Below are 25,450 nucleotides of genomic sequence, written 5' to 3' on the forward strand. Positions count from 1 at the left end.
CCCCGAGATCATGACCTGAGCCGAAGGCAGATGCTTAACCCACTGAGCCACCCAGGCATCCCTAAATTAAAATATTTAAAACTGACATTGATAACCAGCGGGGTGCAAGTCAAACAGTATTCAGGGAAATTTAAAGCCTTGGCAAAAGAACCACATAAGAAAACCAAGGAAAGAAATAAAGGAATAGTAAAGATAATAATAGAAATGAATGCAATTTTTTAAAAAAGCAATCTGTGGGATCAAATCTGATTTGAAGAAATCAACAAAATAGACAAATCTCATGCAGGGTTAATTGATTAAAAAAGTAGGGCAGACATAAAATTATGAATGAGAAAAGGAGCATAATTATTGACACAGTAGAAATTCTAAAATACAAAATAGGCCCACACATTTGAAAACTTAGAAAATGGATCTATTTCTAGCTTTGCAAATTGACTTGAGAGGAATGAAAACATAAATATACACATGAGCATTTAAGAACTGGAATAAGTAATCAAACAAATATTTTTGGAATCTTCACTGATAGACCTGTCTTGTGAAAAATGTTTAAAGAAGTTCTTCAGGCTATAACTTCACAAGTGCTTCTCAATATTCCCAAGCCTGTGTTCCCTATACGTCACTCACCTCTTCTTACCCAGGCCAGTGGATAGGGTGGGATGGCTGGCAAAGACTAAGGAATCAGGTTCAAGATGGCCAATGGAGTTATTTGTTTATTTGTTTTTTGTTTGTTTTTTTTTTTTAAAATCTCCTGCACAGACAGCAAGTAACAATGACTGTGATTACTGCCTGTTTTGCTAATGATCAGGTATTAGAATTACTGCCCTCTTGGAAATCTGATTCTGGACTTTTCAAATTTTAACCAAAGTAGGCATAAAGGAAGTCTCAGATTTTTCAGATCAAAATAGATTAGCTAAAAACAAGAGGCATAAGCAAAACTGGAGAATGACGTGCCAAGTAGAACATGAAAAAGATATACCGATGGCCCCACCTGCTGGCACTGGGTTATTTTCCCAAAAGTGTAACACACAACCTTACTTTGGGAACAAAGGGCAGAATCTGTGGGGTGGCAAGAAAAAACTCAGGAGGCCACCTGCACTGAGGGTTAGAGGTCATGTCCTGAAAAACAAGTGGCAGTAGTGAAGAAAAAAAGCAACTGAGATATCTGAAGGTATCATCCCATCTGAAGCAATGCTGAATTTTCCAGCTCCTCTTTAAGTGAATTTAGGGTAAGTTCTAAAGGAACACAGTTATAACTTAGAATTCCTGAAAATGTGATTTCCAGTAGCAAAACTTTCTCAGATACAAAAACTTCCTTCCTATGTTTAACTTTGAAGATGTGCTAAATTAGTATCATTGGATGAGATTCGATCTATGTGATCACATTTTTATGTCCTTGAGAAACCAAGGCTTCATTTGACTTAATGTAAAAGGCAGCATTACATTTTGCTTTCAGTCATACTCCACGGGGAGAAAAAAACAAAGCAACTTTACAGGTCCTTTGTTCAAGTGTGAGGAAAGGCATAGCACTTCAGCAGCTCATTTGAAACTTGAAGGCACAAAAATCAATGTGTACAGAGCAAAAGGTCAAATTGCCACAGATTAGTTTTCTTTTCTTTTTCTAATTAAAGAATCTAATTTGCTTCCTGAGCTTCTTTATTCAACCTTATGAAATATTATCCTTGATGACACTCCAGTTATTTAGACAGGAGAGTGTTACTGGGAAACAGTCCAGCATACTAGTTAGGACTGCAGACTGTGGACCTAGGCAGCCGAGTTCAAAATGCACTGAGATTTGTAACTTTGAATATATCCTCTCTGTGTCTGCTTCCTCCTCTGTAAAATGGTGATAATAATAGGAATAAATGGGGGCGCCTGGGTGGCTCAGTGGGTTAAGGCCTCTGCCTTCGACTCAGGTCATAATCCCGGGGTCCTGGGATCGAGCCCCACATCGGGCTCTCTGCTCGGCAGGGAGCCTGCTTCCTCCTCTCTCTCTCTCTGCCTGCCTCTCTGCCTACTTGTGATCTCTGTCTGTCAAATAAATAAATAAAATCTTTAAAAAAACTAGGAATAAATGGATTACAATGGTGTTATAACAGTGCCTGGCACAGAGTTGGTGCTATTAAAGGATATCATTGTCATTATGACTGTGATTTGGGTGATAAAGCACAGAAATTGAGCATGAATTCTGGCATCTATGTGTATGGATGCTAGCTGTACCTCTGACTAGCTTTGTGACCTGGGAAGGTTACTTAATCTTTCTAAACACCACCTGAAACACCCCACTTGGCACCTACAACACAACTTCTTAATTCTCCTGTTCTTCCCTGCAGCCTGTCTCAGATTCCTTTGTTGATTCCTGTTATCTTCCTGACCTTGGATATCGGTCAAGCTTGGGCTGTTTTCAGGTTATATGATTTAAAATGCATTTATATTCTGATGACTCAGTAAAGGTGCAGAATACAAAAACAAAATACAAAAATTGGTTTTGTGCTCATAGATTGGAAGAACAAATATTGTGAAAATGTCTATGCTACCTAAAGCAATCTACACATTTAATGCAATCCTTATCAAAATCCCATCCATTTTTTCAAAGAAATGGAACAAATAATCCTAAAATTTATATGGAACCAGAAAAGACCTTGAATAGCCAAAGGAATATTGAAAAAGAAAGCCAAAGTTGGTGGCATCACAATTCCAGACTTCAAGCTCTATTACAAAGCTGTCATCATCAAGACAGTATGGTACTGGCACAAAAACAGACACATAGATCAATGGAACAGAATAGAGAGCCCAGAAATAGACCCTCAACTCTATGGTCAACTAATCTTCGACAAAGCAGGAAAGAATGTCCAATGGAAAAAAGACAGCCTCTTCAATAAATGGTGTTGGAAAAACTGGACAGCCACATGCAGAAAAATGAAACTGGACCATTTCCTCACACGAAAATAGACTCAAAATGGATGAAGGACCTCAATGTGAGAAAGGAATCCATCAAAATCCTTGAGGAGAACACAGGCAGCAACCTCTTCGACCTCAGCCACAGCAACTTCTTCCTAGGAACGTCGCCAAAGGCAAGGGAAGCAAGAGCAAAAATGAACTATTGGGATTCCATCAAGATCAAAAGCTTTTGCACAGCAAAGGAAACAGTTAACAAAACCAAAAGACAACTGACAGAATGGGAGAAGATATTTGCAAATGACATATCAGATAAAGGGCTAGTGTCCAAAATCTTTAAAGAGCTTAGCAAACTCAACACCCAAAGAACAAATAATCCAATCGAGAAATGGGCAGAGGACATGAACAGACATTTCTGCAAAGAAGACGTCCATATGGCCAACAGACACATGAAAAAGTACTCCACATCTCTCAGCATCAGGGAAATACAAATAAAACCACAATGAGATACCACCTCACACCAGTCAGAATGGCTAAAATGAACAAGTCAGGAAATGACAGATGCTGGCAAGGATGCGGAGAAAGGGGAACCCTCCTACACTGTCAGTGGGAATGCAAGCTGATGCAACCACTCGAGAAAACAGCATGGAGTTTCCTCAAAAAGTTGAAAATAGAGCTACCCTATGACCCTGCAATTGCACTACTGGGTATTTACCCTAAAGATACAAATGTAGGGACAGGCACCCAAATGTTTATAGCAACAATGTCCAGAATAGCCAAACTATGGAAAGAACCTAGATGTCCATCAACAGATGAATGGATAAAGAAGTGGTATATATATATAATGGAATACTATTCAGCCATCAAAAGAAATGAAATCTTGCCATTTGTGACGACATGGTTTTAACTAGAGGGTATTATGCTTGCAAAATAAGTCAATCAGAGAAAGACAACTATCATATGATCTCCCTGATTTGAGGAAGTGGAGATGCAATGTGGGGGGTTTGGGAGGTAGGAAAAGAATAAATGAAACAAGATGGGATCGGGAGAGATCCCGATAACCATAAGAGACTCTTAATCTCACAAAACAAACTGAGGGTTGCTGGGGGGAGGGGGGTCGGGAGAGGGTGGTGGGGTTACAGACATTGGGGAGGATATGTGCTATGGCAGTGCTGTGAAGTGTGTAAACCTGGTGATTCACAGACCTGTACCGCTGGGGCTAATAATACATTATATGTTTATTAAAAAATTAAAAATTAAAAAAAAAAAAAAGAATTTGTGGCCATATTTTAAGTTGCCACAATCCCATACTGCACAATACAGAGCTTTGGGCCTAAGAGGCATTCAAAATATTCTGGTTGAATCAAAATAGAATAATAGAACATGATTTTCAATTAGGGTACTATAATTATAAGAACAACAATTTGATTCCTTCATACAAGGATTTAAAAATAATAATTAATTTAAAATGGTCTGCTTAATTTCAAAACCAAAAACATAAACATCCAATTCAAAACAAAATATCAGTGATGGGCTCACAAGCAGACTGTACTTAGCTAAGGAAAGAATCAATGAGCCAGAAGATAACGTTAGTACAAACCTCCCAAAATGAAATACAAAGAGAAAGAACAATGAAAAAAAAAAAAAAAAGAAAAAGGAACAGAATATCCAAGCACTGTGAGGTAATTACAAAGGGTGTAACATTCAAATAATGGGAGTATCAGAAGAAGAGAGAAAGGAACAGAAGAAATATTTGAAGTAATAATGGGCAAGAATTCTCCAAAGTTAATGACAGACACCAAACTACAGACTCAGGAAGATCAGAGAACATGAAGCAGGATAAATATTCAAAAAACTACACCTAGGAATATCACAAAACCCCTAATGTGTATGTACCCAACAAAAGAGAACCAAAATACATAGGCAAAACTGATAGAACTGCAAGGAGAAACAGGTAAATCAATCATTACAATTGAATACTTCAACACACCTCTGTCTGTAACTTGGCATATCCAGCAGGTAAACAAGCAGCAAGAATATAGCTGATATGAAGGGCACCATTAGTCAACTGGATCCAACTGACATATTTATAGGATATGTCACTTAACAACAGCAAAATACACATTCTTCTCAAGCTCACATGGAACATTTGCCAAGGCAAACCATATTCTGGGTCATTAAACACACCCCAAAGAAGTTAAAAGAACAGAATTCATAGAAAGTACGCCCTCAGACCACAGTGGAATTGAACTAAAGATCAATAACAGAAACATAGTTAGGATATCTCAAAATATTTGGACATTAAAAGTACACATTTCTGAAGAACACATGGGTCAAAGAAGATGTTTCAGGAGAAATTAAATAATATTTCGACCAAGTGAAAATGAAAGCATAAATTATCAAAATTTGTGGGATGTACCAAAAGCAGGGCTTACGGGAAATTTACAGCACTGAACACATATATTAGAAAAGAAGAAAGGTCTAAAATCATCAATCTAAGCTTCCATCTTAGAAAACTAGAAAAAAAAGAAGAGATTTTCCAAAGTAAGCAGAAGAAAAGAAATAATAAAATTTACAGAAGAAATCAATGAAATTGAAAACAGGAAAACAATAGAGGAAATCAACAAAACAAAAAACTGTTTCTTTGAAAAAAGAAAAGCCAACAAAATGGATAAACATCTATCCAGGTTTCTCTTCCTCTTCTTGTAAGGGCTCCAGTCTTATAGGATTAAAGCCTCTTTTTTATGACCTCATTTAACCTAGATGACCTCTTCATAGGCCATATCTCTAAATATAGTCACACTTGCAGCACTGGAGCTTCAATTTCCAGTGCTTATGAATTTTTTTAATAAAGTTTTTATTTATTTATTTGCTAGACAGAGACAAAGAGAGCAGAAGCAGGGGAGCAGCAAGCAGAAGGAGAGGGAGAAGCAGGCTCCCAAATGAATAGGGAGCCTAGCACCGGGCTCAAACCTAGGAACCTGGGACCATGACTTAAGTGGAAGGCGGATACTTAACTGACTGAGCCACCCAGGAACCCCTCAACATATGAATTTTGGGAGACACAAACATTCAACCCATAATATAAGGCTAACCACAGGGAAAAAAAGAAAATATTCAAATGTTTGAATGAATGGCAGACAATCATTATTGATTCTGTGTGCATTAAAGAGATAATAAAGGAACAGTATAAATAACTCTATACTCACAAATTTGATAAAGATGAAATGAACCAATTCCTAGAAGAACACAATCTACCAAACCTTACATAAAGAGAAACCGACAATCGTTAATAGAACTATATATGTGAAAGAAATTGAATTAGTAATTGATAATCTTTTAAAACAGAAAGTACCAGGGGCAGATTAGTTCACTGGCAAATTCTGCCAAACATTAAAGAAGAATTATACCAACTCTCTACAGAATCTTCTTCAGAGGATAGAAGCCAAAGAATACTCCTAACTCATTATGTAAGGCTAGAATTACCCTTACACCAAAACTAGATAAAGACATTATAAGAAAGGAAACTATAGATCACTATCTCTCATGAACATAAATGCAAAATTCTCAAAAATTATTGGCAAACTGGGCACCTGGGTGGCTCTAGTCTGTTAAGTGTCTGCCTTCACTCAGGTCATGATCTCAGGTTCCTATGATTGAGCCCCTGGGCTGGGCTCCCTGCTCTGCATGGGGTCCTGCTTCTCCCTCTCCCTCTCTCTCTGCCTCCCACTCCTCCTGCTTGTGCTCTTTCTCTCTACTAAGTAAATAAAATCTTAAAAAAAAATATTGGGGCCGCATGGATGGCTCAGTGAGTTAAGCCTCTGCCTTGGGCTCAGGTCGTGATCTCAGGGTCCTGGGATTGAGCCCCGCATCAGGCTCTCTGCTCAGCAGGGAGTCTGCTTCCCACCCCCCTTCTCTCTGCCTGCCTCTCTGACTACTTGTGATCTCTCTCTGTTAAATAAAGAAATAAAAAATCTTTTAAAAAAGTATTGACAAACTTGATCTAAGAATGTGTTAAAAAAATTACACATCATGACCAGTTGGATTTTATACCAGGTACAGAAGGCTGGTTCAATTATTTGAAAATCAATGAATGTGGGCGCCTGGGTGGCTCAGTGGTTTAAAGCCTCTGCCTTCGGCTCAGGTCATGATCTCAGGGTCCTGGGATCGAGTCCCGCATTGGGCTCTCTGCTCGGCGGGGAGCCTGCCTCCTCCTCCTCTCTCTCTCTGCCTACTTATGATCTGTCTGTCAAATAAATAAAATAAAATAAATAAAAAAAAATTAAAAAAAATCTTGAAAATCAATGAATGTAATCCATCACATCCCAAGGTAAAGAAGAAAAATGGTATGATTGTACCATTAGGTGCAGAAAAAGCATATAACAAAAGTCAACACCCATTCATGATAAAAACTTTCAGTGAACCAAGAATAAAGGGAAATTTCTCCAACTTGGTAAGAACAGATATTCTTCAACAGATCAAGAACAAAAACCTACAGCTCACATTATATTTAATGTCAAAGAACCAGACGCTTTCCCCATAAGATCAGCAACACGGCAAGAATGGCTCCTCTCACTACTCCTGTTCAACACTGTACTAGAATTCTTAGCTAATGCAATAAGAAAGAAAATAAAAGGCATATAGATTGAGAAAAAAGAAATAAAACTATTATTCACAGATGACATGTTTATGTATGTTGAAAATCCTAAAGAATCAACAACAAAAACTCCTGGAGCTAATAATAATTATAGGAATGTTGCAGGATATAAGGTTAATATATAAACGTCAGCTGCTTTCTCAGCAAAGGAAACAAAACCAAAAGGCAACCTACGGGATGGGAGAAGATATTTGCGAATGTTTTATCAGATAAAATACTAGCATCTAAAATCTATAAAGAACTTATCAAACTCAACACCCAAAAAACAGAAAACCAGTCAAGAAATCGGCAGAAGACATAAACAGACATTTCTCCAAAGAAGACATGCAAATAGCCAAGAGACACATGAAAAAATGCTCAGCATCATTTGATATTGGGGAAATACAAATCAAAACCACAATGAGATACCACCTTACACTGGTTAGAATGGCTAAAATTAACAACTAAGGAAATAACAGATGTTGGTGAGGATGTGGAGAACCCTCTTACATTGTTGGTGGAATGCAAACTGGTGCAGTCACTCTGGAAAACAGTATGGAGGTTCCTCAAAAAGTTAAAAATTGAGTTCCCCTACTACCCAGCAATTGCACCACTAGGAATTCATGCAAGGGATACAAACAAAGTGATTCAAAGGGGCACCTGCACCCGATTGGTTATAGCAGCCATGTCCACAATAGTTAAACTATGGAAAGAGCCCAGATGTCCATAGACAGATGAATGGACAAAAAAGATGTGGTATAGACACACACACACACACACACACACACACACACACACACACACACACACACAATGGACTATTACTCAGCCATCAAAAAGAATGTAATGTTGCCATTTGCAGTGATGTGGGTGGAACTAGAGGTTATTATGTTAACTGAAATAAGTCAGTCAGAGAAAGACAAATACCATATGATTTCACTCATCTGTGAAATTTAAGAAATAAAATATATGAATATGGGGAAGGGCATGAAAAATAAAATATTAAAACAGAGAGGGGGACAAACCATAAGAGATTCTTAACTATAGGAACAAGCTGAGGGCTGCTGGAGGGGAAGTGGGTGGGGCGATGGGGTAACTGGGTAATGGACATTAAGAAGGGCACTTAAAGTAATGAGCACTGGGTGTTATATACAACTGTTGAATCACTGACTTCTACCTCTGAAATAATAATACAGTAATTTAATTAAGTTGAATGTAAACTTTTTAAAGTCAACTGCTTTCTTATATAGCAGCAATGAACAACTGGATTTTGACATTAAAAACACAAATATTTAAATTAGCACCAAAGAGGAAAAATACTTAAGAATAAATAAACAGTATATACGTAGAAGAACTACCAGAAGAAAACTACAAAACTGATGAAAAAAACCAAAGATCAAATAAATGAAGAGATATCCATGTTCAGGCATAGGAAGTCTCAAGATTTTTAAGATATCAGTTTTTCTCAACTTGAATTCCTAAGTCTGTATCTTTTATTTCTCTCCTTTTCTCTTCCCCCCTTTCTCTCTCCCTTCTTTCCATCTCTCCCACCCTCCCTGCCCCCCTCTCCCTCTTTCCTTCCTTCCTTCCACTTACCTACCTCCTTCCTTCTTGTTTTAAAGTAGGCTCCACACCCAATGTGGGCCTGGAAATCACGAACCTGAGATCCAAAACTACATGCTCTATTGACTGAGCTAGCCAGGTGTCCCTTTGAATCCAACTCCGGGTTCAATACAATATCAATCAAAATCTTAGCAAGTTATTTTTCTGGATAATGAAAAACTGATTCTAAAGTCTATATGAAAAGCAGAAGACCTATAGGAGCCAATACAATACTGAAGAAGAGCAAGGTCAGAGGACTAATACTAGATGACTTCAAGATTTACTACAAAACTACTATAATGAAGACGGTATTAGTACTGGTGACAGATCAGTGGATCTGTTCAATAGAATAGAAAGTCCAGAAACAGATCTACACAAATAAACTACTCAACTCTTCAATGGAAAAAGGACAGTCTTATGAACAGATGGTACTGGAACAAATAAGACAACTACAAGCAAAAAGACAAAATGAATCTGGAAACTGATCTTTTGCCATTCACAAAAATTAACCCAAAATGGATCACAGATCTAAATGTAAACTATTTCTAGAAGATAACATAAGAGAAAATCTAGGTGATATTATACCTAAATATAGTACCATAAGCATAATGAGAGAGAGAGAGAGAGTGAGCACATAAGCGGGGCAAGTTGCAGAGGGAGAGAGAGAATCTCAAGCAGATTCTCCCTGAGCACAGAGGCCAACACAGGCCTGGATCTCATGACCCTGAGATCATGACCTGAGCTGAAACCAAAGGTAGGTGCTTAACCAAATAAGACACCCAGGCACCCCTAGGCTAGTGGAGTCTTTCACTCAGTCTCACCAAGCAGAAATCAAGGCAGTGGCCAGGTCTGCAATCTTGTCTAACTTTGGGTTTCCTCCAAGCTCACTGGTTGTTGGCAAATGAACCTCCTGTGAACTGTTTCTTGCCTTCTGGCCTTCTTCGCAAATGGCAAGTTTGCTCTTTCAAGGCAAATAGGAGAGTATCCAGCAGCTTTGAATCTCTGACTTCATAAGACCCAAGCCCTTGTAAAGGCTGATCTGCTTAGGTCAGGCCCACTCTGGATAGTTCCTTTTTGATTAGCTCAAAAGCAACTGATTTGGGACTTTATCATATTTGCAAAATCCTCATGTCTATCATATAATATAGACTAATTGTGGGAGGGAAATCCATCAGATGCACAGTCCCACCCACACTCAAGGCAAATGGATGAGACAGAGTGCACCCAGGAGGCAGGACTCTTGGGAACCACCTCAGAATTCTGCCTACCTCATTGTGGATGATTAGTTTTCTGATGAGACTAATCATGTCAGATTAATCTTCCTAAGTGAAGTTACACACCATACTACCCTTCAGCAGTTGTGCAAAAGGTAGAAAATGAACTCTGAATTCATTAACCTGATTCTAGGCCTGTTCCTGGCCACATGTCAGGCACCATTTTAAACCTTTTCTTTAAGGAGTCCTGTTCAGTGAGCCTCAGTCACACCCTAGGCTCTGCCCTCCCTTGCCCTCTGTGCTTTCTCCATCTATGTGCCTTTCTGCACTCTTCCTCCATATCTAACTCGCCTCTTTCTACTGCCTTCTTACTCAAAGCCTCAACAGCCTTCAAGATGCTGCATGAACACCTGTGCAAAACTTTTCCTGCCCTTTGAACTCACACTGAGTTTATCTTCCTTTGAATTTGTCCTAAGGTACTGTGGTGGCTTGCAAAAAATGACCATAAACTGCCCTTTCCTGTGTGTCTCCTCCACTACACACACTTTTTATAATGTGACTCTGCCACTTATTTCCATCAAGAGGTGATCTCTTTACTTTTTCACCTGTTGAATCTGGGCTGGGGCCTGTGACTTTCTTTAGCCATAGGATAGGAATGAATGTGGCTCAGGCAGACATTCTAAAAGCACTTGGGCCCTGGGGCTTGCTGTCTTGCTGTCTTGGGAACTCTGCTACCACCACCAGGTGACAGGGTGAACTACTCTCCTGGATGAAGAGGGGCTCATGGCCAAATTATCCCTATGGCCCCAAATGACACTGGGCCAAACCACCTGATACGTGAAAAGTAATAAATTTCTGGTGTTTTAAATCATGGAGCTTTGTACCAACGTTTGCAGCAAACTATTTACTCTTAAAGAATAGCAAGATTCTTTTGGACATTTTTTTTTTCCCCTCAGTTCATTTAGTATGCTTTCTTATGAGAAGGGTTAATTATAACCTGTGATGAAGGAATCCAGAATTCAATATCTGGAAGTAGCCATGGGATTGGGTTATGAAGCTTCTCAAAAACACTTGGCTTTTAGGTAGTGGCAACCCAAGTGTCCATCAACAGATGAGTGGATATATAAAATGTGGTATATCCATATGCTGGAATATTACTTAGCCATAAAATAGAAAGAAGTTCTGATATTTGCAACAACCTGTATGAACTTCAAAGACCTTATGCTAACTGAAATAAGCCAGACACAAAAGGTCAAATATTGTATAATTACCAACAGAATTGACAAATTCATAGACAGAAAGTAGATTAGAGGTTACCAGAGACTGGGAGGAGGAAAGAATGGAGAGTCACTGCTTCCTGATTATGGAGTTTATATTTGGGGTGAGGAACAACTTTTGGAAATAGTGGTGATGGTTGCACGATATGGTGCTGACACTAAATTATATGCTTAAGGTGGTACTTTTTAAATATTTTTTATATTATAGCACAATTTTTACAAATCAGTAATGTAATATACACCAAACCCTTGAATTGTACACTTCAAATGGGTGGATTGTATGGTATGTGAACTATATTTCAAAAGAGCCATTCAATTTTTTTCTGAACAAAACAAAAACCAAATAACACAAAAATCATCCTTGGCTTCATTTTTCCCCTCAGATGGAAACTATTCAGCATACTGTACTCCTCTTTTCACCTTTACTGCCAGGAAGCTAAAGACCAAGTTTTATGTCCAAACACAGCAATTCAGTTGGCACAGAGATGTGCTAAAACATCAGAACTATCATCATCAGAGGTAATGGTTTTCTGTTTGTATCTTCCTATGTGTCTGCCTTTGTCCCACCTCCTCATCTTTGTTAACTAAAATTCATTCAAATGACTTTTCTCTAAGCCCCCAAAAGACCCTAAAGTAGACCGAGGTAATGAACCTTTGAGGTCACAGTGTCAGCTCTATAAATATGATTATAACCCCAGATTAATAATTAACCCTTAGAGCAAAGAAGAGTAGCTCAAGCTAAATAATAAGAAAGACAAAGTAGAGCCTCAAAAGCAGTGGGAATCTCAGCAGGTTAACCAGCATCATTTAAAACCACTTTTGGGGTGCCTGGGTGGCTCAGTAGGTTAAAGCCTCTGCCTTCAGCTCAGGTCATGATCCCAGGTCGTGGGATAGAGCCCCGCATCGGGCTCTCTGCTCAGCAGGGAGCCTGCTTCCTCCTCTCTCTCTCTGCCTGCCTCTCTGCCTACTTGTGATCTCTGTCAAATAAATAAATAAAATCCTTAAAAAAAATAAAAAAAAAAAATAAAACCACTTTCAGCGTATTCATGGGGAGTACTTGCACCACAAAAAATCAATAGGCTCAAATCTGATAGCACAAATATCAACCAGTGCTGAATGACCTTCCATTCTGGGGGCGTTCTTTTAAGGCAAATATATAAAAATTCCCCAAGTGCCCATATTTCCCAATAAATTTTGGAAAACCATATCCCCATATTCCAAGGAGCTTGGCTTTAAGGTCACAGGAAAAAGGCATTCATATAGGAGAAAGAGAGATAGAATGCTCTTAATTCCATGCATATACTCAATGTTTTTGACATTGTTTATGTATACACACATACTCAATGTTTTTCATCTCAAAAAAAGAATGAATCCTGAGTAAGTACACTAGCCCCCTGGTTAGCCTACCAAAGTACCAACTTGGCCAATGAGTTGCTATAAAAAGAAGCCTGTGAATACAAAACCCAAAATAGATCATTTTATCTCTAGTAATAAAGTTTCTGATGATGTATGATGTAATACCTTTGATGGGAGAGAAGTATTATGACTAGACAAACCCATTTGGCTTGCCTTTGCAACAACAAACCAGGACAGGAAACTTGTCAGTTCTTCCATCCATAGTGCAAGTACTTTGTACTTCGGGGTGCTCTTAGTAAATATTTCTTGAATGCCAGCTTGAGGCCAATCAGACTATAATTAAACTTTTTCACATAAGTAGATTATGAGTGGTAAAAAGCACTATGTTGAAAAGGATAACAGTGCTCTAAAAGAGAATATATACCCTGATAGGCAAGAATGCCTACTTAGTTTTTCACTGTTGCTGAGATGCTTGAAAAGAAAGAGTGACACCATTGCGGTATAAAAGAAAGCCCTGGAGGTAGCATGGAGGCTGGGGAGGTAGGCTGTATAGGTCTCCCGGAATGGCTCAAATGTCATTCCTATGTTCCTGGCCTTGGTTTCCCTGTTTTTAAAAGATGAGATCTACCTTAGGTTGTTTACTTAGGTTCCTTCTATCCCTACAAGAGATGTGATGCTACTTTTTATCGCAGAATTGGTTTTCTAACAGTTTCTATGCTCTCTATACAAGTCAGTAGTAAAAATCATAAATCAGCTTTTATGAGTTAGATATTATTATTTTTTAAAATATTTTATTTATTTATTTGAGAGAGAGGCAGTGAGAGAGAGCATGAGCGAGGAGAAGGTCAGAGGGAGAAGCAGACTCCCCGTGGAGCTGGGAGCCCGATGCGGGACTCGATCCCGGGACTCCGGGATCATGACCTGAGCCAAAAGCATTCGTCCAACCAACTGAGCCATCCAGGCGTCCCAATGAGTTAGATATTATTTTTTAAAGACTTATTTAGAGAGAGAGAATGTGCATGCATGAATGGGGGAAGGGGCAGAGGGAATGAATTTTTCAAGCAGACTCCCTACTAAGCACAGAGCCCAATGCTAAGACAGCTCTATCCCATGACCTGAGCCGAAACCAAAAGTCAGACTCTCAACCGACTGAGTCATCCAGGCGCCCCGATAAGGTGAATATTCTAAGTGCTCAGAATGCATAACATGGATGTTGTTACTATTTAACATTAAAGATTCCAGTGTCCTCATTTTTACATTCAGAAAAGGAAAGCTGACTTAGAAATACTTGTAACAGAACTTGTAAACTCATACTTAACCATATGATACCATGGCAAGGAATAAAAGGATTAAGCAAATTAATCCGATACAAAGTTCTTAGCCTCTAAAGATGAACTCCTACTAAGTTTAACTATTTGTCACCTGTGTTAAACACAACTTCAAAAATGATTTCTTTTCTAAAAGGCTGTAAGGCAGGGTGTGGGAGGAATGACTTAAAATTAACTAGAGATTGTTTGGATATAATTAAAAACTGCCAATCACCATAATTCAATGATATTCAGACTTTTAAAGCTATTTCATTAAAAAAAAGAAAAGAAAAATCAGACCTTATCTAAAAGACTGTTTATGAGACTTAAGGAACTTATCCATCCATGGCTGAGGATTCAATAATACATTCAGTGGAATAGTCTCTAAAAATGTCTATAATTAAAAACAGAACAGTAAAAAAAAGAAAAATTGAATGGCTTACTCTCTTGTTGGTGAGTTAGTGGAGGATTCCTTTTTTGAATCAGGAGAGCTTAGGTTTTGCAAAATACAATTATGTTTTTTGGTGGATAGGGCATCTCTTTCTTGCTCAGAGTGGATTAATTTTAAGGCCTCTATTCCATCTTCTCCTTCCATCTTGTCACTCGGATTTGGCTGTGGTTCTGGACTCTTGAAAATGAGATCATCTTCACTTACAGAGACTGTGAGGTCACTGCTGCTGCTGCTCAAACTTTTCTCCTCCTGCTCTTCCTGCATTTTTCTGAAGGGTTTCTGTGACTCTGGTTCCCTGGGAGGAAGATGATCTGTAAGAGGAGATACGCATAGATTACCGATCACTAACTTCTGGGAGAAGCGAGGTAAACATGTTCTGCCTCACAGGTAGAATTACTCAGCTAAATACATGTAGAAACAATCCACAACTAACTGTAGTACATGAAAAGTCAATAAAAATATCACAGTGGGCTTTAAAGTCAGCAAATTAGCTTGCAAAAATATTTCCATGCCTATATTCAAGAATTCATTAGAATGGAATTTGTTGGCCAAGTCACTGGTTTGCTTTTTTGACAGAGAAAAAATTAAAGAGTGTATGTTTTTCTTACATAAGAACACTACCACCCCCGAAACTAAACACCAACAAAAATCAGCAAACAAGCTCAGCCTCTCACCCCACCTGAGAAACCTTCCCAAGCAGAATCCTTCTCTTGAGAACACTTATTTTCAAACGCACAGTATTCTGAGACTGATATCGGAGAGACTGGCGGTCTGGCTCTTTCTTCCTTGACTTCAATATGTTCCTGTGTCAGTATTTCTCCCTCTGATCCTGCTGATCTGCTGGAACTGTCACACTTTAAATCCGTGGTTCTGTTCTCTGGACTTAATCTTTCCCGTAACGGGGAATGGAGTTCAGCAGACTTTTTGCCTTCAGATAAACTACTCTCGCCGTGACGTGTGTTACTTCCTATCTGCAAGCAATGAGTTTGTTCCTCCTCAGACAATGTGCTGGCTGTGACTGGCGTTTCCTCACCAGTCTGAAGAGATGTCTTTCCATCTATTTTGTCAGACTTATTTAAGCGCTGTGTGTCACTATTAGTTTGTACTACATAGCTGTCTGTCACATTACCGCTCTGGGCTGTCTGTCGGTGTGAATGTGGGTCAGGAATTGAAAAGTTCTTTGTGGGCTGGGGAGATTTCTGCTCTGTACTGAAACCTCCAATGCTTGAGACAGCTGACATTTGGCGGCCCATAAAGATTGTTGCTGGTTGATACAATCCTCTTGACATGGCTGTCCCCAAGTTAATTCCCGCCTGCCTTGCAACCTGCAACACCAAAAGAGATGTGAATTAAACATCCTGTGGATAAACAAATAGGTTGTTTAGGTTATTCTCTGAAATGAAATGAGGAAAAGGATGTATGACCACTGAAATCAACACCGACCTTGTTTTATAAAACTCACAGCTTCCACAAAATGTCAGAAACACAGTACAGTCCATATTAGTTAATTTTAATAACAATATTGGTCCACAAAACAAATATTGTCCAGCAACTGTGGAGTCTGCATTTTTCAAAAATGGACGTACACATTGCACAACTATGTGAAAGTACTTAATTCCACTGAATTGTACCCTTGAACATGGTTAAAATGGTAAATTTTATGTTATATATATTTTATCACAATTTTTTAAAAAGCTGAAGGTTCTAACCACTTTTCACAGAGAAGCTTGGATTTAATAGAGCTAGATACTAGACAAAAAAAGAAGAAAGAGAGAAGGAAGGAGGGAGAGATACATACAAAGGACTATAGGAGGTTTCAAAACTCTATTTCTAGTATTATGCCTAATTAAAAAAAACTTCAAATAATCACACCCGGGATTACATTAAAATATACTCCATCTGTACAAAATAATCCTAATTGCCAGTCAAACTGCAAATAACAGCAGATTTTCCTGAACATCTTCAAGTAATTTTAAACACATGTAAAGCAATTTAAATTTACTGTCATGTTATATGCAACTGATGAATTACTGATCTCTACTGATCTCTACATCTGAAACTAACTATATGTTAACTTATTGAATTTAAATAAAATAAGTTTAAATAAAATGAAATAAGAATAAATTTACTGTCATGTCTATGGGGGGAGAATGAGCATTGTCTCTTCCTTAAAAAGAGAGGGGGCTGGAAAAAAGGTGGGGGGTGTTGGGTGGAGCAACAGAAGCAACTGGTTCAGTGGCTTGATCAAGGACACAGAGTGGGAAGTAAAACTGGAAGTAATAATAATGAAGCCTTGAGGAAGTTAAGTGCCTTTCTTCTAAAGGGGCCAAAGCATCTCTACGTACTTAATAACCTTTAGTTCACAGAGCCCTACAGAATAAATGGGGAGATGTATTTGCATCACTCCTCTGTGGATGGAAAAATCTGAGGCTCAAATTTTAAGACAGAGAAAATGTTACACACACAACTGAAACAGAATCTTGGTTTGCTTCTCTTCAAATATACTGTCCCTCCCTGAAACCATAAAACTTCTAGAAAATACAGGCAGTAATCTCTTTGCCATGAACCTTAGCAAGAGTTTTCTAGGTATGTCTGCCTCCTCAGGCAAGGTAAACAAAAAGTAAAAGGAAACTATTGGGCCTATACCCGCTTTTGCACAGTAAAGGAAATCATCAATAAAAAACAAAGGCAAACTACTGAATGGGTGAAGATGATTTGTAAATGATATATCTGATAAAGGGGTTAATATCCAAAATATATAAAAAAACTTCTACAACTCAACACCAAGAAACCAAATAATCTGATTTAAAACGGGCAGAGGACCTAACAGACATTTTTTCCAAAGAAGACATACAGATGGTCAACAAATACATGAAAAGATGCTTAACATCACTAATAATCAGGGAAAATGCAAATCAAAACCACAATGAGCTAACACCTCATACCTGTCAGAATGGCTAGAAACAAAAACCAAAACCAATCAAAAATCTCACCAACAAGTGAGGATATGGAGAAAAAGAAACCCTTGTGCACTGTTGGTAGAAATGTAAATTGGTGCAGCTGTGGAAAATAGTAGGCTAATTCCTCAAAAAGTTAAAAATAGAAATTCCATATGCTAAAGTAATTCCACTACTGGGTATTTACTCAAAGAAAACAAAAACATAGCAACCCTATGTTTATTTTACCATTATTTACAGTAGCCAAGATATGGAAGCAACCTAAGTGTCTATTGATAGATAAATGGATAAAGAAGATGTGGTGTGTGTGTGGATAAATGGATAAAGAAGATGCAGTGTGTTTGTGTGTGTGTGTGTGTGTGTGTGTGTGTGTATATACACACTATGGAATATTACTTGGCCATAAAAAATTAGATTTTGCCATTTGCAACATCATTGATCGAACCTAGAGGGTATAATGCTAAGTGAAATAAATCAGAGAAAAACAAATACCATATGATTTCACTCATACGTGGAATATAAGATACAAATGCACAAACAAGTAAATTTTTAAAAAAGCAGAAATAGATTTTTTTTTTGAAGATTTTATTTATTTATTTGACAGAGAGAGATCACAAGCAGGCAGAGAGGCAGGCAGAGAGAGAGGAGGAAGCAGGCTCCCCGCTGAGCAGAGAGCCGGATCCGGGGCTTGATCCTAGGACCCTGAGATCATGACCTGAGCCGAAGGCAGTGGCTTAACCCACTGAGCCACTCAGGTGCCCCAGAAATAGATTTTTAAATATAGAGTATAAATTGATGGTTGCCAGAAGGAAGGGGATGGAGGGATGGGTAAAATGGGTGAAGGGCAGTGGGAAGTACAGGTTTCCAGTTACAGAATGGATAGGTCGTATGGATGAAAGGTTCGGCATAGGGAATATACTCAATTATGTTGTAATAGCATTGTATGGTGAAAGACAGTAGCTGTACTTGTGGATATGAGTATAGCATAATATATGGGGCTGTTGAATCACTATGTTGTACATCTGAAACCAATGTAACTAATGCAACATTGTGTGTCAACTATACTTAAATTAAAAAAAGGAAAAAAAAAGAGAAATAAATAGCACTAATAAGGGTAACTACACTGGTAAACATAAAAGGTAGCATAAATGTATTTTTGTAACTCTTTTTTTCTCCTATATGATTTAAAAGACAACTGCATCAAGCAATAATTATAAATATATGTGGATGAGCAGCATATAAGATATAAAGACATAGTTTGTACTACAATTATACCACAAAAGGAGTGGGAGAAGAATGGAGCCAAGTTTTGGCAAGCTATTAAAGTTAAGTTAGTATTAGTCTGAACTAGATTATTATAAGCTATTAATTACAACACCAGGAAATCCACAGTAACAGAAATGACAGGGAATTAAAAGAGCACACTAGAAAATATATGTTTAATGCAAAAGAAAGCCGTATGGAAGGTTAAAGGAACAAAAAATATGTATAGAAAACAAAGTACAAAGTTGCAGAATCAAATCTTACCTTTTTATTATTATTTTTTAAGATTTATTTATTTATTTGAGAGAGTGAGAGAGAGGGAGAGAGGGTAAGTGGGGGGAGGGGCAGAAGGAGAGGGAGAGAGAGAGAATCTTAAGAAGATGCTCCACTGAGCATACAGCCCAGTGTGAGGCTCAATCTTAGGACCCTGAGATCATGATCTGAGCCAAAATCAAGAGTTGGATTCTTGGGGGGTGGGGTGGGGCGATGGGTGAGCCTGTTGGTGGGTATTAAGGAGGACACATATTGCATGGAGCACTGGGTGTGGTGCATAAACAATGCATCTTGGAACACTGAAAAAATAAAATAAAATTAAAATAAATAAATAAATAAAATGAATATTACAAAAAACAAAGAGTTGGATGCTTAAACAACTGACCCACCAGGTGCCCCTAAATCCCATCTTTTTAGTAATCACATTAAATTTAAATGGATTAAACGCTACAATTAAAGTCAGAGACCCGGCAGAGTAGATTTTTAAAAAGCCATGACCAAACTATATACTATCTAAAGAGACTCATTTTAAATTCAAAGACACAAACAGGTTGAAAGAACAGGAAAGGAAAATGATATATGAACAGAGCTTAATGAAAAAAATACACTATATAGATAGTAACCAAAAAAAAGCTAAAGTAGTTATACTAATATCAGACAAAATAGGCAGATGATCTAGACAATTAGATAGAAGATCAACAAGGAAATAGAAGATTTGAACAATTATACACCAATTAGACCTAATGGACGTATACAGAAACCTCCACCTACCACCAGCAGAATCCATATTCTCATGTGCACATTGAACTTTCTATTGGATAGACCCATATTTTAGGTAATAAATCAAGTCTCAATGCATTTAAAGGAATTTAAAGTATGTTCTCCAATGACAATAGAATAAAATTAGAAGTCCGTAAAAGAAGGAAATTTGGCAAATTCAAAAATGCATGGAAATTACAAAACACACTCCTAAATAACTAATGGGTCAAAGAAGAAATTACGAGGCAAATAAGAAAAGAGTTTGAGTTAAATGAAAATACAACATACTAAGACCTACAAGAAGCAGCATTTAGAGGAAAATTCATAATTGTAAAAGCCTATATTAAAAAAGAAGAAAGAACTCTAAGCAATAGACTAGCTTTTCATGTTAAGAAATTAAACAAAGAAGGGGCACCTGGGTGGCTCAATCAGTTGAGCATCCAACTCTTGATTTTGGCTCAAAGGTGGTGGGATTGAGTGCCATGTTGGGTTCTGTACTGAGCACGGTCTGCTTGATATTCTCTCTTCCCCTCTCCCTCTGCTCCCTCCCATATTCAGTGTACACGTGGGTGTGCACGCACTCTCTCTCTCTCTAACAGATAAAATTTTTTTTTTAAGATTTTATTTATTTATTTGTCAGAGAGAGAGAGGGAGAGAGAGCAAGCACAGGCAGACAGAATGGCAGGCAGAGGGAGAAGCAGGCTCCCTGATGAGCAAGGAGCCTGATGTGGGACTCGATCCCAGGACACTGGGATCATGACCTGAGCCGAAGGCAGCTGCTTAACCAACTGAGCCACCCAGGCGTCCCAGATAAAATATTTCAAAAAAAGAAATTAAAAAAAGAAGAGCCAATTAAATCCAAAGAAAGCAGAAGGAAGGAAATAATAAAGATCAGCAGAGAAGTAAACAAATTAGACACGAGAAAAACAATAGTGATAATCAACAAAACCAAAAGTTGATTCTTTGAAAAGATCAAAAGATTGACATACCTCTAGCTAGACTAAGAAAAAAAAAAGAATTTAGTTATCAAAATCAGAAATTAAAGTGAGTACTTTGTTACCAACTTTATAGATATAAAGAGGATTTTAAGGGACTACTATGCATGATGATATGCCAACAAATTAGACAACCTAGATGAGTTGGACAAATTCTTTTTTTTAAGATTTTGTCTATTTATTTGACAGAGATCACAAGCAGGCAGAGGGGGAGGGCGGGAAGCAGGCTCCCTGCTGAGCAGAGAGTCTGATGCAGGACTTGATCCCACGACCCTGAGATCATGACCTGAGCCAAAGGCAGAGGCTTAACCCACCAAACCACCCGGACACCCCTGGACAAATTCTTAGAAAGACACACACTACTAAAACTGACTCAAGAAGAAAGAAAAAATCTGAATAGACGTGTAGCAAGAAATTGAACTAGCAGTTAAAAAAAAAAAAATTCTCACAAAGAAAAGTCCAGGACCAGAAGGCTTCATTGGTTAATCCTACCAGAGGTTTAAAGAGTTAACACCAGTCCTTCACAAACTCTTCTAAAAACAGGCAAGGAAGAAATACTCCTCAACTCATTCTATGAGGCCAGTCCCTAACACCAAAACCAGACAAAGATGTCTCAAAAAAGGAAAACTACAAACCAATATTTCTTATGAATACAGATGTTAAAATTCTTTCTTTTTTAAAGATTTTATTTATTTATTAGACAGAGATTACAAGTAGGCAGTCAGGCAGGCAGAGACAGAGAGTGGAAGAAGCAGGCTCCCCACTGAGCAGAGAGCCCCGATGCAGGGCTTAATCCCAGGACCCTGAGATCATGACCTGAGCTGAAGGCAGAGGCTTTAACCCACTGAGCCACCCAGCTGCCCCTAGATGTTAAAATTCTCAACAAAATACTAGCGAACTGAATTCAGCAACACATAAAGGAATTATACACCATGACGGTGTAGGATTTATGCCAGGAATAAAAGTTTGTTCAGCTTATGAAAATCAAGTAATATAACATGCTATCTTACTAAAGGGAAAAAAACCCAAAAGGTTATCTCCATAGACAAAGAAAAAGCATTTGACAAAATCAAATACATGTTCATGACAAAAAGCACTATACAAACTAGGAATAAAAGGGAACTCCCTCAACATGATAAAGTGCATCTACGGGAAACACATAGTTAACATCATAGTTAATGGTGAAAGACTAAAAGGTTTCTCCCTAAGATCAGGATTAACACAAGCATGTCTGTGTTCACCATTTCTATTAAACAAGACATACAGATTCTAGGCAGAACAGTACTGTCAAGAAAAAGAAATGGAAGGCATCTAGATTTCAAAGGAAGAAGTAAAACTCTCTCTATTGGCTGATAACACGATCTCATATAAAGAAAAACCTAAAGAATCACAAGAAACAATTAGAGGTACTAAGTTCAGCAAAGTTGCAGGATACAACATCAATATACAAATAGAAATGTATTTCTATATATTAGCAATTAACTATTTGAAACTGAAATCAGAAAACAATTTTATACACAATAGCATAAAAAAAGAACACATTTATTTATTTGTTTTTAAAGATTTTATTTATTTGACAGAGAGAGACACAGCATGAGAGGGAACATAAACAGGGGGAGTGGGAGAGGGAGAAGCAGGCCTCCCATTGAGAAGGGAGTCCAATGTGGGGCTTGAACCCAGGATCCTGAGATCATGACCTTGTGTCGAAGGCAGATGCTTAATGATTGAAACACCCAGGCACCCCAGAATAAATTTAAAAATAAGTACAAGACTTGTACACTGAAAACTATAGAACACTGATGAAAGAAATTAAAGAAGGCTTAAGTAAATGGAAAGACATTCTGTGTTCAAGGAACATAAGAGTTACGTAGTTAAGATGACCAATCTTACTCCCAAATTGATCTATATATTCAATGCAATCTTTATCAAAATCCCAACTGGCAGTTTTACAGAAATTGGCCACTAAAATTCATATGGAAATACAAGGAGCCCAGAATAAGCAAAACAATTTTCCAAAAAAAGAGCAAACTTGGAGATGTAATATTTCCCACTTTCAAACCTTACTACAAAACTAGGGTAATTGTAGACTCTACTGGCATACAGATATATATAGAGAGAGATAGATAGATCAATGGAACAGAATTCAGAGCCCAGAACTATCCATACCTCTACAGTCTACTGACTTTCTTAAAGACATTTTTAAAGAGTAGTTTTAAAAGTTCAAGGCTAGAAGGGGCTGGAATTGATTATTTCCCTTTCTTCACATAGAAGGCTAGATAGACTAGCCTTCTGAGGTTGGTATTTCCCTTGCCTCAGGTCACTTAGGCTCTGGTCAGTTTCTCCTGAGGGCAGATCTTGTTAAGAACAGAACTCTCTCACATATTTAAAAACAGTTACTTTTCAGGGGAAATCCCTGAATTACAGGGGGATTTTTCTCTGATATTCACTGTGCGGACCTGTTAATGCTCCCTGGAGTTAAAACACAGAAGTAGGGAAAGAAGGACTATGACTTGATCTCCCTGGAATTTTTAAAGATTTTATTTATTTATTTGACAGACAGAGATCACAAGTAGGCAGAGAGGCAGACAGATAGAGAGAGAGGGGGAAGCAGGCTCCCCGCAGAGCACAGAGCCCGATGTGGGGCTCAATCCCAGAACACTGGGACCATGACCTGAGCCAAAGGCAGAGGCTTTAACCCACTGAGCCACCCAGGTGCCCCTCCCTGGAATTTTTATCTCAGGCTTGTCTATGCTGAGCCTCTGGCAATTTGTCAATTACAGTTCATTTCTCCAACCTGGCCCTGGTTATTGTAGTGGTTTCAGCTCTGCTCTAATAAACTGATTCTCTGTATTCCCTGTTGGTCTCTCCAAATTTAGAGGCAGTGGATTGCTCTATAACCTCACTTCTCTGAGAGATCTAAGAGTTGCTGATTTTGTGGTTTGTTCAGCTTTTTACTTGTTAGGGTGGTGTGGTGACTTCCAAATTTCTTATACGTTGGACCGGAAACAAGACTACATTGTAATTTCAGCAGCTGAATATTATCCTATTCTATAAACATACCATAATTTATTTAACCAGTCTTGTTTTGATGGACCTTGGTTTGTTTCCCACCATCTACCATTCTAAACCAAGTTATAGTGATTATCATTGAGCGTATGCCTCTAGGCAAACATGGGAGTACATTAACAAGACAGCTTTCTGGAATTGAAATTATTGGGTCAAGGCTGACTTATAGGATATTGCCATTTCACCATCCAAAGAAGCCATCATGCCATTATTAAGAATGTTTCAAATGGGTTGGTTAAACAGCAAAATTATAGTAATCAACATCCTGATTCAGTGGTATAAATATTAGTGTCTTCTATTCCTTTTGTAATTGAGAAGCTGATATAAGAAGACAAATTTTAAAACAGGTGAAAATCACCTATTACCATTGTCTTAATCGAACAACTACTATCATTTTTCATGTGCTCAAAAAACATTTTCAAATACATGGCTTCAAGTGATGGGCTACTGTGAAGAACTTTAGCTGGCCATATGCTGAGGCCACTTAGTGAAACTTGAGGCAAATCAATAATCAGATTTGTGAACTGGGGAGGCCTTTGATTTTTCACTTTCAAGACCCACTTAGGGAGTGTTCATGAACCAATATTTGAGTGGTTATTAACCCAACACAGGGAGTACACACCTCCCTCTTCGTTGGTCTGATAAGGCCAAAATGTAAAGCAAAGGAGTGGGCAAGTCTTAGATATGAGAAAGCCACCTAGGGAGGGCCAAAGGAAGTGCCCCTGACTAACTAACCCTTTCAACCAGTAATTCTCTAAGTCCTCTGACCTACTAAAAGGCCAAAGACTCCAAGTCCATTCCCACTGAACAAAGAACCCCAAGAGCCAAGAAACAGAGAAAAACTGCAATATCTAAATAGTAACCCACACAATCAACAAAAGCAGCATGTAATCATGATTTAACTTATAGTAAATGCTCCTAGAACCACAGTTTTAAGTGAAAAACAGCAACAACAACAATTCAAGATAGTACTGTTAACAAAGGGTACTTCCGGGGCACCTGGGTGGCTCAGTGGGTTAAGCCTCTGCCTTCAGCTCAGGTCATGATCTCAGGGTCCTGGGATCGAGCCCGGCATCGGGCTCTCTGCTCAGCGGGGAGCTTGCTTCCCCCTCTCTCTCTGCCTGCTGCTCTGCCTACTTGTAATCTCTCTCTCTCTATCAAATAAATAAATAAAATCTTTAAAAAAAACAAAACAAAACAAAAAACAAAGGGTACTTCCTAAACACAGGAAAAATTATAAATCTCTACAACAGCAAATGGTTATAAAGTGCCAATTTTGCCAAGCATTCCAGACTTTTTGGAATATGGAACTGTGGGTCCTCAACAAATACACTAATTACTGATATTAATAAGAACATTGCATTTTAGTAGACTATAATAAATCAGGAGTTATGAAAAG

General features: G+C 38.2%; 1 protein-coding gene across 3 annotated transcripts in view; it reads right to left on the bottom strand.

The window, feature by feature from the left end:
- Nucleotides 1-25,450, bottom strand: part of KIZ (kizuna centrosomal protein) — a 139,150-nt gene that overhangs the window by 67,600 nt on the left and 46,100 nt on the right. For 2 of the 3 annotated variants that reach the window (XM_047745723.1, XM_047745722.1), the window contains 2 exons: nucleotides 15,418-16,063; nucleotides 14,731-15,049 (listed from right to left, as the gene is read on the bottom strand). In XM_047745723.1, the coding sequence (XP_047601679.1) occupies nucleotides 14,731-15,049; nucleotides 15,418-16,063 (965 nt within the window). The remainder of the gene's footprint in view (nucleotides 1-14,730; nucleotides 15,050-15,417; nucleotides 16,064-25,450) is intronic. The other variant, XM_047745724.1, reaches the window with a different exon arrangement.

The sequence above is a fragment of the Lutra lutra genome, chromosome 9, assembly GCF_902655055.1.
Source record: "Lutra lutra chromosome 9, mLutLut1.2, whole genome shotgun sequence".
Lineage (NCBI taxonomy): Eukaryota > Metazoa > Chordata > Mammalia > Carnivora > Mustelidae > Lutra > Lutra lutra.